Source organism: Somniosus microcephalus, chromosome 14 (assembly GCF_052327205.1).
Source record: "Somniosus microcephalus isolate GS21.2 chromosome 14, FLI_Smic_1.0, whole genome shotgun sequence".
In the NCBI taxonomy this organism is placed as follows: Eukaryota; Metazoa; Chordata; class Chondrichthyes; order Squaliformes; family Somniosidae; genus Somniosus; species Somniosus microcephalus.
In genome coordinates this window covers 70,475,532-70,490,574 of record NC_141000.1, presented here as the reverse complement: position 1 = coordinate 70,490,574, position 15,043 = coordinate 70,475,532, and the positions used below count along the sequence as shown (strand labels likewise).

Below are 15,043 nucleotides of genomic sequence, written 5' to 3'. Positions count from 1 at the left end.
TAGCTGGGGTCCTAGCACCGATACCTGCGGTACCCCACTAGTCGCTGCCTGCCACTTGGAAAAAGACCCGTTTATTCCAACTCTTTGCTTCCTGTCTGCCAACCAGTTCTCTATCCAAGTCAGTACCTTACCCCCAATCCCATGTGCTTTAACTTTAGATGCTAATCTCTTATGCGGGACCTTATCGAAAGCCTTCTGAAAGTCCAAATACATCACATCCACTGGTTCTCCCTTATCTATTCTACCAGTTACATCCTCAAAAAATTCCAGTAGATTAGTCAAGCACGATTTACCTTTTGTAAATCCATGTTGACTTTGTCCGATCCCGTCACTGTTTTCCAAGTGCTCTGCTATTAGGTCTTTTATAATGGACTCGAGCATTTTCCCCACTATCGATGTCAGGCTTACCGGTCCATAATTTCCCGTTTTCTCTCTACCACCTTTTTTGAATAATGGGGTTACATTAGCTACCCTCCAATCCAAGCGAACTGTTCCAGAGTCTATAGAATTTTGGAAGATGACCAGCAATGCATCTACTATTTCTAGGGCCAGTTCCTCAAGTACCCTAGGATGTAGATTATCAGGCCCTGGGGATTTATCGGCCTTCAAGCCCGTCAATTTCCCCAACACCATTTGCCTACAAATACTGATTTCATTCACTTCCTCCCTCTCATTAGACCCTATGTTCCCTGACATCTCTGGGAGGTTATTTGTGTCCTCCTTTGTGAAGACAGAACCAAAGTATGTATTTAATTGGTCTGCCATTTCTTTGTTCCTCATTATAAATTCCCCTGATTCTGACTGCAAGGGACCTATGCTTGACTTCACCAATCTTTTTCTCTTCACATATCTATAGAAGCTTTTACAGTCAGTTTTTATGTTCCCTGCATGTTCCATCAGTCTACTCAATCATCAGCAAAGTGATGGAAGGTGTCATTGACAGTGCTATTAAGCGGCAATTACTCACCAATAACCTGTTCACTGATGCCCAGTCTGAGTTCCGCCAATACCACTCAGCTCCCAACCTCATTACAGCCTCGGTCCAAACATGGACAAAGGAGCTGAATTCCAGAGGTGAGGTGAGTGTGACTGCCGTTGACATCAAGGCAGCATTTGACCGAGTGTGGCATCAAGAAGCCCTAATAAAACTGAAGTCAATGGGAATCGGAGAGGAAACGCTCCACTTGCTGGAGTCATACCTAGCACAAAGGAAGATGGTTGTGGTGGTTGAAGGTCAATCATCACAGCCCCGGGACATCGCTGCAGGAGTTCCTCAGGGCAATGTCCTGAGCTGCTTCATCAATGACCTTCCCTCCAACATAAGGTCAGAAATGGGGATGTTTGCTGATGACTGCACAGTGTTCAGTGCCATTCATAACTCCTCAGATCAACATCCTGGGGGGTCACCATTGAACAGAAACTTAACTGGACCAATCACATAAATACTGTGGCAACAAGAGTAGGTTAGAGGCTAGGTATTCTGCGGCGAGTGTCTCACTTCCTGACTCCCCAATGCCTTTCCACCATCTACAAGGCACAAATAAGGAATGTGATGGAATACGCTCCACTTGCCTGGATGAGTGCAGCTCCAACGACACTCAAGAAGTTCGACACCATCCAGGACAAAGCAGCCTGCTTGATTGGCACCCCATCCACCACCTTAAACATTCACTCCCTCCACCACTGGCGTACCGTGGCTGCAGTGTGTACCATCAACAAGATGCACTGCAGCAACTCGCCAAGGCTTCTTCAGCAGCACCTCCCAAACCCGCGACCTCTTCCACCTAGGACAAGGGCAGCAGGCACATGGGAACACCACCACCTCCAAGTTCCCCTCCAAGTCACACACCATCCTGACTTAGAAGTATATCACCAATCCTTCATCGTCGCTGGGTCAAAATCCTTGAACTCCCTACCTAACAGCACTGTGGGAGTACCTTCACCACACGGACTGCAGCGGCTCAAGAAGGCGGCTCACCCTTCTCAAGGACAATTAGGGATGGGCAATAAATGCTGGCCTTGCCAGCGATGCCCACATCCCAGGAACGAAAAAAAATAGTAAAACGCCCCAAGGCACTTCACAGGAGCGTTAACAACTAAAATTTATCACTGAGCCTCATAAGTAGATATTAGGACAGGTGAGCAAAAGCTTAGTCAAAGAGGTAGGCTTTAAGAAGCATCGTAAAGGAGGGGAGAGGTAGGGAGGCGGCGAGGTTTAAAGAGGAACGTACAGATCTACGGGCTTAGGCTGCTGAAGGCATGGCCGCCAATGGTGGGCAAATGGAGTCGAGGATGCACAAGTGGCCAGAATTGGAGAAGTACAGAGATCTGAGAGGGTTGTAGCGCTGGAGGAGGTTACACGGATAGGTAGGGGCAAGGCCATGGAGAGATTTGAAAATAAGATGAGAATTTTAAAATCAATGCATTGCCAGACTAATGTAGGTCAGCAAACACAGGAGTGATGGGTGAACAGGACTTGTTGCAAGTTAGTATACGGGCAGCTGAGTTTTGTATGAGCTCAATTTATGGAGGGTGGAGAGCATTGGAACAGTTAAGTCTAGAGGTAACAAACACATGGATGAGGGTTTGAGTAGCAGATGAGCAAAGGTAGAAATGCATAGGTTAATCAAGGACAGTCAGCATGGATTTGTTAAAGGAAATTTGTGTTTGACAAACCTAACTGAGCTTTTTGAAGAAGTAACCAATTGAATAAATAAAGGGAATGCAGTAGATACAACTTGCATTTACATACGGTCTTTACCATAGATAACATCTTTCCAGAGACATAATCAGACAGAAATGGACGCTGAACCAAAGAAGGAAAGATTGGGGGGGGGGGGGGGGCAAAAAACTTACTCAAAAGGTTGCAGATGGACAGAGAGATCTTAGGGTTCAAATACATCATTCCCTGAAGGTGCGAGTGGCAGGTAGACAATTCATAAAAAAAGTCAACAGCATTTTGGGTTTTACAAATAGGGGCACAGAGTACAAGATTGAGGGTTGAGGATACTGGGAACGGTATGTGACTCTAGACCCACAGCAATGTGGTTGACTTTTAATTGCCTTCTGAAATGGCTCACCACCACCTTCTCAAGGGGAATTAGGAATGGGCAATAAATGCTAGCTTTCCCAGGGATGCCCACATCCCATGAATGAATAAAAACAATGTAATGATAAACTTATACAAATCATTGTTTAGAAAAATTACAATAAATTTAATTATAATAAAGAGTCAAATAAAGCTGGAGAGAGTGTAACACTTATATTTACCAGGAAGATGCCAGGGATGGCAAAACATGAGATGAGATACTAGAACTATTTCTACTGGAGAAGATCAGGTCAAGGAGAGATTTAATAGATATTTCCTCTGGTTGGGAAGTCAATGACTACGGACCATCAATTTAAAATCATAACTAAGAAAGTAAGGAGAAGGGTTAGGAGAGATCTCTTTATGCAGAGGGTTGTTGGAGCATGGAATATTTTGCCACAGGATATGGTTGAGCAGAGGAAGATACAGTGATATGGGGAAGCAAGCAGGCACTAGGATTAGCATTGGATTGCTCTAGAGAACAGCCAACACAGATACAATAGGTTGAATGAGTCACCTCCTTCTTTGCTGTAAATGTCATGGTTCTACTAGACCACACTGCATCACCATCAAGCTTAATGCTTTCTACAACGTTCACACATGCCGCTTCCAGCAGGGACAGCAATCAGGAACAGGCATCCCAGCAATTTCCCTAACCTTAATACAGGGGTGCGAAGTCCAATTGTAATGAACATACTGGTGCCCAACTGAAACCAGCTGACTCAGTGGAAAGCAGGGATCAAACCTGGGAATGTTCTTGTCTGGTCAGCAAAGCTACTCACTAGATAAACTTGCTAATCCATCAGGGAAGATCTACTTAACCTGGTAATAACATCCTATTAATGGGAAATATAAATAATGGAAGATTTTGTTTTAGTGCATACACATTTGGTCCACACTTATATAATGCATATATAGTACAATATATATTCAAAATATAGTACTAAATATAGTACTAAGATAGTTTGGTTTAATTACAAGTAAAAATGTAAAACAAAAAACTTACCATCCAAGTAGAGAGAAGGAAGCAGAGGCTCGCTTCACTGCAATTATAGTGACCTGTCGGTAACAGGAATTTTTTTAGATTTTCTTCAACGTTGATCTTTGCTATCAGTGAGGTATACAATCAGTCATATCACATACTGAGAAGTAGTAAAAGAACGTTTATTTTTAAGCTTTTTTTAACTGTTTTGTAAGTATCAAAATTAAATTCACATACAATCTTTAACATTTAAAAAAATCTGCGCAGTAAAATTGGTCTATTGTGAAAAAGATAATTAGGCGGGGAGTAAAATGGGCTGCCAATTCACTATCACCCGTTTCGCACTACCGCCCAAGACCAATTTCACTCCCTTATGTCTGCATGTACTTCTTGTCTACGAAACATTACTTCCTGTTGTTGCACTTTTGTATCAACTTTTCCATTTTAAATTCCAATTTCCACATTTAGAGACAGAGAGGCAAAAGTGTCTTTCCTCAAACAAGTAAATTGAATTTTGAAAGCAATCAAGGCCTCTGAGGGAAACAAATAGAAGGGAGGGTAGGAAAGGAGGGAAACAAGTTGAACAGAAGAGCACAAGAACATAAGAAATAGGAGCAGGAGTAGGCCATTCAGCCCTTCGAGCCTGCTCCACCATTCAATAAGGTAATGGCTGATTTTCTACCTTAACTCCACTTTCCAGCTCTATCCCCATATCCCTTGATTACCTAGTCCAAAAATCTATCGATCTCTGTCTTGAATATACTCAACGACTGAGCATCCACAGCCCTCTGGGGTAGAGAATTCCAAAGATTCACAACCCTTTGAATGAAGACATTCTCAGTCCTAAATGTCCAACCTTATTCTGAGACTGTGACCCCTAGTTCTAGACTCCTCAGACAGGGGAAACATCCTCCTAGCATCTACCCTGGCAAACCAGTTTACGTTTCAATGAGATCACCCCTCATTCTTCTAAACTCTAGGGAATATAGGCCTAGTTACGCAATCTCTCCTCGTAGGACAATCCCCTCATTCCAGGAATCAGTCTGGTGAACCTTTGTTGCACTCCCTCTAAGGCAAGTATATCCTTCCTTAAGTAAGGAGACCAAAACAGTACATAGTACTCCAAGTGTGGTCTCACCAAGGCCCCATATAATTACAGCAAGACTTCTTTACTCTTATACTCCAATCCTTTTGTAATAGAGGCTAACATACCATTTGCTTTCCTAATTGCTTGCTGTACCTGCATGTTAACTTTGTGATTTGTGTGCAAGGACGCCCAAGTCCCTCTGAATACCAATATTTCCCAGTCTCTTACCATTTAAAAATATTCTGCTTTTCTATTTTTCCTAGCAAAATGGATAACTTCATATTTCTCCACATTATATTCCATCTGTCACATTCTTGCCCACTCATTTAACCTGTCTATATCCCTTTGCGTCCACCTCACAACTTACTTTCCCACCCAGTTTTGTATCATCAGCAAACTTGGATACATTATACTAGATCCACTCATCCAAGTCATTGATATAGATTGTGAATAGCTAAGGCCCAAGCACTGATCCTTGCGGCACCCCACTAGTTACAGCCTGCCAACCCAAAAATGACCCGTTTATTCCTACTCTGTTTTCTGTCCATTAACCAATCCTCAGTCCATGCTAATATATTACCCCCAATCCCATGAGCCCTGATTTTATGTAATAACCTCTTGTGTGGCACCTTATCAAATGCTTTTTGAAAATCCAAATACACTAAATCCACTGGTTCCCCCTTATCTACCCTGCTAGTTACAACCTCAAAAAACTAACAGATTTGTCAAACACGATTTCCCTTTCATAAAATCAGCGTTGACTCTGCCCAATCATATTATGATTTTCTAAGTGCCCTGCTACTACGTCCCTAATAATAGATTCTAGCATTTTCATAGCAGTTGAGAGAGTGATGGGCCTCTGGTCTCTTGCTACCTGCCCTTGTGGAGAGTTAGTGATGGGGGCAAGGATGTGGTGAGAGTGGAGCCAGGAGGAGCAGAGGATACAGAAGTTGAATAGGTAGTTCAAGGTGGGAGTAGTAGGGGTAGTGGTTAGAGTAAGGGAGCCATAGGAAGGGAAGGAGATACTGAGAGGGTGAAGTAGTACAGACACAATGGGAGTGAGGGGTGGGGGAAAGCACGAGTAATTTTAGGAGGGGATGGGAAGGGACACACTTTCCCCGCAACCCTCAGCCCAAACGCAGCCTGCAGCAGTTGGTGGCTTCATTCCCCAATACCTCCGAAAGACTTTAATCAGGGCTGCATTTGAACACAGGTCACAGAGATCCTATATAATTACAGTTAAAAACTAGCGTCTAACTCACTAAGCCACCCAGTTTCTCCCCTTCACCCCCATCAGTAATCTTGGCAATGTGACCAACACTCACCATGGAAATCAAGATATTTACAGAACTACGAAACATACTGTTAACACTGAGCTTCATTTTTCACACGTTTCAATTTTTTTTTCCATAAAAGAGAGATGTGAATGGTAAAATTCCGTTTTGTTCCACCTTGCACGTCCCTGGTTGAGAGCTGTCACATGCAAGCAATTGACTAGCTCCATGGCCTCCCTTTAACGGCTCTCATACTGCCACCAGGAAGTTCAAGAGGGTAGCCCCAGCATAACTCACCAAGTAAAGAAGTGACTGGCCTTCACTCGGTGGTGCACTACAGCAATGCAGCCAAGATCAGGAACAAGCAAGGAATTCAGCCGCAACCCTACAATCAATATAACCTCAACACAATGCAAATTGGGAGACTCTGAAGACACCAAACAGGATGTACAGTAATTTTTTTAATACGTTTTTAGTTATGTAAAGAGTTAAGGTAGTTGTTCTGTCCTGGGGGAAAATGTAGAAATGAGCATCTTCATTGCCTTTAAGTCTTTGAAAATTATAGGTGCCCAATTATACTTGGGCTTGCTCAACAGGTTTCTAGTGACATTGGTAGCACTCTTGGCTCTAGGCCAGAGCTCAGGTTTATAGAGTGTGGAAGATGGGATGCTAGCCAGGAGAGCATTGGAATAGTCAAGAATGGAGATAACAGAGGCATGGATGAGAGTTTCAGCAGCAGATGGGCTGAGGCAGGGGTGGCGGTGTGCCATGTTATGGAGGTGTCTATCTAGATTTTCGGAAACCTTTCAATAAGGTACCCCGCAATATGAATACTCACAAGATAGAATCTTGGGGAATTAGTGGGAAGCTGCTATAGTGAATTCAGAATTAGCTGCATGCCCGTAGGCAGAACGTTATCAATGACTGGATCTGCTTGGAAAACAATTACCAGTAGTGTTCCATGGGGATCAGTGTTAGGGCCTTTGCTTTTTACTATCTTTATTAATGACTTAGATATAGGTGTGGGGGAATGATCTGAAAGTTTGTGAGGGATACGAAGATTTGTGTAAGTGTTAGGACTGTAGAGGAGACTAAACTACTGAAAGCGTATCTCAATGTGTTAGGGAAATGGGCCTGCGTTTGGCAAAGGCTACTTAACATAGACAAGTGCAGTGTTACACACGTGGGCAGGACCAATGATGGATATGTATACATCTTACAGGGAATAGAACTGAAGCCTGTGATGAAAGAAAAACATTTTGATATTGTAGTTCATAACTCTCCAAAGGTTCACGACCAATGCCATAAACCTATACTTAAAGCAAATAGGGAACTGAGCTACATTCACAGAACTATTCAATATAAAACAAAATATAACAATTTGTCCTTGTACAAGACGTTGGTTAGACCTCATTTGGAATACTGTGTCCAGTTCTGGTCCCCTCACAAGTGGGTGATATTAAGGCTTTGAAAAAGGTTCAGCGGGGGGTCACAAGGTTGAATCCCAGTTTATAACACTTAGCTACCCAGGTAAGCTTAAAAAGCTGGGTCTATATACTTTAGAAGCGTAAACTCAGGGGCGATTTGATTGAGGTCTATAAAAAATGAAGGGACTAGATTGAGTTCACATTGACAAATCAATTCAATTAGATAGATTGGGAAGGACATGGGTCATGCTTAAAAATTATGCAAGGGCAGCAATAGATTAGATGTTAAGCAGTTCTTCTTATCCCAAAGAATAATAGACGTTTGGAACAAGTGGTCAGTTCATGCAGTGAGTGTTGATTTGCTGTATACCTCCAAAAGAGAGCTGGAACTGTTCCTGGCTGGGGTGGAGATCACGTTATACAAGAGGTAGGTACCAAGTAATATGTCATGATCAATGCAGTCTCATGGACAAGTTTTGATTACCTAGGGAGAGCAGAGAAGAATTTCCCATATTTTTCCCCCTAATTGGCCTTGGGCTTTTATCTGGTTTATCAACTCTCCCAGGAGATTGCACAGCTTCTGGTGGGCAGGGAGCATCTTAATAGTGACGCACAAGGCATCACAACTGTATGGGACTAGATAGCCTTTTCCTGGCCGACATTTTTGTATCTTCGTACATAGGTAGAAGTAGGGGTCTTTGTGATAGAAGAGGATATGGGATCGGAAGTTCAGCTTGGGGTTGAATAGGACACAGGTTGCTAACAGTCTGATTCAATCAGAGACAGATTCAGTGGTAAGGGTACAGAGTTTGTGTCGGGAGCCAAAGACTGTAACTCTGGTCTTCCCAGTGTTTAACAGGAGGAAATTGCAGCTCATCCAAGACAAGCAGTCTGACAACACAGGCAGTGGAAAGGTCAAGGAAGGTGGGTGTTGTCAGCGTACATGTGGAAGTTAATCCCATGTCTTTGGATTATGTCACCAAGGAGCAGCTTGCAGATGAGGAAGATTTGGGGATGGGAGGAGAGCGGGGGCACGGATAGATCCTTGGGGGGACTCCAGAGGTAACAGTGCAGGAGCAGGAAGAGAAGTAATTTCTGGAGATTCTCTAGCTACAATTGGAATCCCACTCAGTTTGACCATGGAGAAGAGCCATTGGAGGAGAATGGTGTGGTTGACCGTGTCAGAGGATGAGGACAGATGATGCACCATGCTCACAGTTACAGAGGACATTATTTGTGACTTTGATCAGGGCCATTTCAGTGCTCTAGGAGGAGTGAAAATCTGATTGGAGAGGTTCAAAGATGGAGTTGTAGGAAAGATGGGCATAGATTTAGAAGGAGACAACATGTTCAGGAAGTTCGGAGAGGAAAGAGGTTGGAGATGGGACAGTAGTTTGCAAAAGGAGAGTGGACGAGGGTGTGATTGTTGAGGAGTGGATGAAGAAGGTGGTTTTGAAAGGGAGGGAGACAGTACCTGTGGAGAGGAAATCATTTACAATGTCCTGTAATTTCCCCGATCGCCACGGACCACGAAGAAAGCTGCCCACAAAGAGCTGCCTCGACGTGTAATTTATTGTAGTGCTGTGAAAAGGGGATTCCTAGCATAGCAGTGACATCATCAAGCTGTCTAAGCAGCCAATCACATTGAGGAATTCTCAAGACAGCAAACCAGGAAATAAAATAGCACTGATTATCTGCACTTTTTAAAAATGTTTGAGAGCGAAATAAAAATTGGGACATGCACATGGGGTTAAGGTAGAAGCTGAAATATCAAGAACAAACCAATTTTTTTTTTTTTTTTAAATCTAGTAATATTTAATCAAGAGAAATTTGACATTCCACAAATATAAAATTCATTTTTCAGGGCCAGAATAGTTGTTTAGCAGGGCCAGAATAGTTGTTTAGCAGTCAATAGGCTGTTAAAACCCCAGTTACACCTATTCCAACAAGGTTTAACATTTAATGGGATGTTTAACAATAGCATTAGCGCAGAAAAGCTTAAGTTTTCGTCAATTCCACCGATTTCGCTGATTGCCGGCTATGGGGGAGGGGGTCCACAGCGCAGCCTGTGTCGGAGCAGTGAATGACTGACCACAACTTCAGGATTTCCGGGTTTAGCTGCGCATGCACTAAATCCTGAAGTTACAGTCAGTTTCAGAGGGGTAATGGCGGCAAACGCGGACTGGTCATTACCCACCGCAAAATCCGGGCCAATGCTCACTAACATGGGGGCCAGGAAGAGAAGTTGGTGCTCAGCAGTTCAGTGGGAATGGGTTCAAGGGAGCAGCAATTGAGTCTCATGGACAAGGTGAGCTTGAAAAGGGCACGAGAGAAGATAGGAGAGAAACTGGAAAAACATGCAGGTAAGCAAGAGTTAAAGCCTTCACAAGGGGGTGGAAAATTAGCAATAAATCAAATTATACTGAGGTGGTTATTTTAATTATACAGTAATTTTAACTTTTCCAATGTTTTGCTTAACACATACAGTTTAGAAACACTCAGTTTCTTCCTTCTCACTGCATCTATTAATAATTGTCTCTCCCAACCAATTAGGAGTGATCTATTCATTCACAACAGCATTTTTGCTGGAAGTCTACACTTACAAATGCAAAATATTAAATGGCTGCATTACTCCATCAGCCTGCCAGATGAATCCAAATGGTTTACTTCAGTAAAGGGATCTTTAATTAGTTGACAATAAGATCAATTTTGAAGAAAAGGGGTATTCATCATCCAATTTTCTCCCCTTAAATTTCCTTTCTTGAAAGAAATGACTCATGCTGCTTTACGGTTCCACAAACAGTGGTGATTCTCAGGACATCATCCAAACATTTTTCTTGTCTGATTGCTGAGCTCCTGTTCTACCAGATACCATCACAACAAGACTTCCTGTAAGTCATCAGCTGTCCATACATATATACTGACAAAAGGGTGCACACCATGGCAATCAAGAGCAGGGTCTATGACCAAATTTCCCTTCCTAAAACAGAATATTAAGGCAAATCATGACCCCATCACCACCCTGTCTGAAATCAAATAATTCAGCACAGACCAGGAATGGAACCATCCTCAATGTTGCTGGTCTACAGTTTCCATGGGAGACAGCAGCACACCAGTATCTCCCGAGTGCCCATTCTTCATAACTCACCAGACTGAGTGTTGGCAAGATAATTGACTGCAGGGGCATCATAGCCAGGCCCAATCCTGACCTTACCCAGCACACTCCACCTATAATGCACTTTCCAGCAATATTATTGAAAAGCAATCAGAAGTGAGGACCTATGCTTCCCCTCCCTTCCATAACCAAGATTCCCAGCTGACGTCAGCTAACACAGCACAGATTTTGATTGAACCTAGGATTTTCTTGACTTGCATGGCTCAATACTGCAGCAGGCAATATATTTATCTACTGAGGCATCAGTGACATTTTTTAAATGCTTATGTGTGGTTAATGAAAAGTATTACTCACTGATTTTATTGTGCTATACCTAAGCTGGCCCCTCAGCACAAAAAGATCACCCCATCTGTTAAGTCCATTAAATCAGTATTCTAAGGATGTTGACAGATTATGTGACAGATAAAAGGGGCACAGAATTTTTTTTATAAAGACTACCAAAGCAAGGACTTCACATGACTCAAAAGATTGTTAGTACAGGAAAATGTTAGGACATCAAAAATGCACTGAGTCACTAACAAAAAGGAACAGCGTGCCTTAACTGGCCTTGTTGAATGCAGAATCATTAATTTTGTGATTCCACTGTCAATCAAAAAATAAAATTCAGGACCACAGTATCCCTACTTGTGGCACCAGGTCTAGTATTTGAACATGGTAGGTGAGCAGATGGATTTCCCAGGTGATAGAATTATGTTGATCAGAGGAAAATTGAGCTAGTGCTGTTTTTATAGAGGCTGCATATTTTTAAGAATACTTAAAAGTGTAACTTAAATAAAATTAATAAATCATTATTCAATAGCACACAATGCAGCAATATTTACACTAGGGACAATACGGAACTTTCATAAACCTCAAGGAAAGGTCTAAACCGAGGAATGCGTTTATTTTACCATCTCATTTTGAAATTGGCTGGCCAGGCCTCGTTTTCGAACTCGGGAGCCAGATCAGCAATACAGGCGATGCGATACTCACACATTTATAATCCTCCGAATCGGAATTAAACATAGTGCAGCGGGAATTCGGCACTCCAGTGAAGTTGCCGGCTGCACTGGTAATCTGCAAAGGCCCATTCCCCATGGTAACCAGGCTCATAAAAGCTGCTGTTGCTGCCACTGCTGCAACAGAGAATACGGCACCCGCCCCGGGACCAACATAGGACACACGCGGCCTCCGAGCCGTCATTCCTTCCCGTGTAAACATGCAGCTCTCCTGTAAACTCAGCGCTGTCACCGGCCAAATAACAAATACAATCGTCTCTGCAACTACATTTATAAGTGGAACAATTGCAGCTTTTTGAAAATTTCTAAACATGTCAATAACCCTTTAAATACCGTGCTGTATAACAATGTATAATTTCAGGAACTATTACTCTAAACACTTATCACAAACTAACAACATGGGTTGTTCAAACTAGTTTCCTGTATCATCAAAGTTCAAACACCCAGAAAAAAAGACTTAATAATGAAAATCACAACTTACGCTCGAGCGAACGAACGAGCGGATGAGAATGATTGAATGGGTGAACGATGTCAGTAGGACTGGCGTGATACGGGTTTTTTCTTGGTTTATTGAAATAGTGGTAGTTTGTACTGTAAATGTTATTGATTCATTTGTAAAATTTATCATTGCATTTGTATTGTTAACCATAAAGCTGTTCTCAAGGCTTTATTTTTTTCTTATTGTGGTCAATGAATGTAATGAATTTACTATGTAATTGAGTTGTATAAGTACTGTTGTACAATAAAAAAATTTAAGGAAAATCACTGATGATTCCTAGAAATTTTTTACTAAGTGATTTGACTACAAAATTCAGGCCATCTTCAAAATCGTTTTCCATAAAGAAACATTTTGTTATGTTCAATCATTTTTGACATTTTTCTAAGTCATTGTAAGTAAAATATATGTGAGGCATTACATCATTTGAATTTAATTTATCTATTTATTTATTTAATTCTATATCTTTTTTACATCTCGGCCCCATAAGTCACACAGCAAAGCATCAAATCATGTATTTACAATAAATAAGGAAGTAATTTCCTACTGGTTTGTCTGACCTTGATAAACAGGCCTCTCCACAAGTTGGGAATTTACAAGCACCTGCCAATCTACAGATTGGTAAAAATGCCTCAACAATTAGCTTCTAACTGACAAAGGGACAAGCCAGAATAAACAATGCTCCATTGTAGCGGATAAACACCATAACCATGCTGCAGACCCCACAAGTGGTACCACAGGACATCTTATGATTTGATCTAGTCGAGAACCAGAGGACGCAGATTTAAGGTGATTGGCCAAAGAACCAAAGACAACATGAGGAGAAACTTATTTATGCAGCGAGTGATTAGAATCTGGAATGCACTGCCTGAAAGGGTGGTGGAGGCAGACTATATCGTGGCTTTCAAAAGGGAATTGGACAAGTACCTGAAGGGGAAAAAAATGCAGGACTACGAGGAAAGGGCCAGGGAATGGGACTAGCTGAAGTGCTCGTGCAGAGAGCCAGCATGGGCTCGACAGGCCAATTGGCCTCCTTCTGTGCTGTAACCATTCTATGATTCTAGTAAAATAATGTAAAAACAATGTAGTTGTGATATGGTATGGCATTATTTATTTGTGAATGTACAAGTGGTACAATAAAGGTTAGAAAAAAAATTAAAATACGGACTATAAATCGGGAAGAAAAACTACAGGTAGACTATCCTTTATCCGCACTTCTGAAAACCGAAAACCTCTGAAAACCGAAAGTTTTTTTGTGGAGCGTAAGTCGTGCGCACGACATAACCCAAGTGGCGCCAAACATGACCCAACGCGGCCGATGCTTTTCTGACCTGATTTGTGGGCCAGCTTAGCGTAGGAGTCAGCTGATATCCGGCTTTCCCACAACTGGCGGCGGCAGTCGAGCCCCAGACCCCCGCTAAGTCAAGGAATTCAAATACGGAGCAGGGGGAGCTGTAAACAGACTGGGAGCGGCAGCACAGAGAAGCAGGAAGGGGAATGAGACACGGAGCAGGGGGAGCTGTAAACAGACTGTGAGCGGCAGCACAGAGTAGCAGGAAGGGGAATGAGACACGGAACAGTCGCAAGAGGTAGCCTGAACTTTTAAAATTTACATTAAATACAAATACAGGTACTAATTACCAAATTAATTTAATGTTCAGAGTTTCCCAGTCTCATAAAAATATACCTTCTGAAATCCGAAAATTTCCAAAATCCGAAACACAGCTGGTCCAAAGGTTTTCGGATAAGGGATAGTCAACCTGTATAAATAAAAAATATCAAAAGTGTCAAGGGGCTTATGTAGGCATTCAGTAGATTTGCGCATCTTCAACTCCATGACAATAGATTGGGAGAAGGGGAAGTGCAACGAGACCTGGGTGTCCTTGTGCACCAGTCGCTGAAGGTAAGCATGCAGGTGCAGCAGGTGGTTAAGAAGGCAAATGGTATGTTGGCCTTCGTAGCAAGAGGGTTTGAGTACAGGAACAAGGATGTCTTGCTACAGTTGTACAGGGCCTTGGTGAGACCGCACCTTGAGTATTGTGTGCAGTTTTGGTCGCCTTACCTGAGGAAGGACATTCTTGCCATGGAGGGAGTGCAGTGAAGATTCACCAGGCTGATACCTGGGATGGCAGGAATGACGTATGAGGAGAGATTGGGTCGATTGGGCTTATACTCACTGGAGTTTAGAAGATTGAGAGGGGATCTCATCGAAACCTATAAAATTCTGTCAGGCCTGGACAGACTAGATGCAGGAAGGATGTTTCTGATGGCCGGGGAGTCCAGAACCAGGGGTCATAGTCTAAGGATAAGGGGTAAGCCATTTAGGACTGAAATGAGGAGGAATTTCTTCACCCAGAGTGGTGAACCTGTGGAATTCTCTGCCACAGAGGGCAGTGGAGGCCAGTTCATTAAATATATTCAAGAAAGAGTTGGATATATTTCTTAAGGCTAAAGGGATCAAGGGATATGGGGAGAAGGCAGGGACAGGGTACTGAATTTGGATGATCAGCCATGAT

General features: G+C 42.5%; 1 protein-coding gene across 2 annotated transcripts in view; it reads right to left on the bottom strand.

Annotated features, from left to right (window-relative positions):
* Window positions 1-12,532, bottom strand: part of LOC147107543 (uncharacterized) — a 287,647-nt gene extending 275,115 nt beyond the window's left edge. The window contains exons 1-2 of one of the 2 annotated variants that reach the window (XM_086006636.1): window positions 12,008-12,532; window positions 4,095-4,147 (exon numbers count right to left, since the gene is read on the bottom strand). In XM_086006636.1, coding sequence (XP_085862762.1) covers window positions 4,095-4,147; window positions 12,008-12,344 — 390 coding nt within the window. In that variant the 5' untranslated portion in view covers window positions 12,345-12,532. Of the gene's footprint in view, window positions 1-4,094; window positions 4,148-12,005 lie in introns of both variants that reach the window. The other variant, XM_086006635.1, reaches the window with a different exon arrangement.
* Window positions 12,533-15,043: the final 2,511 nt, after the last annotated feature.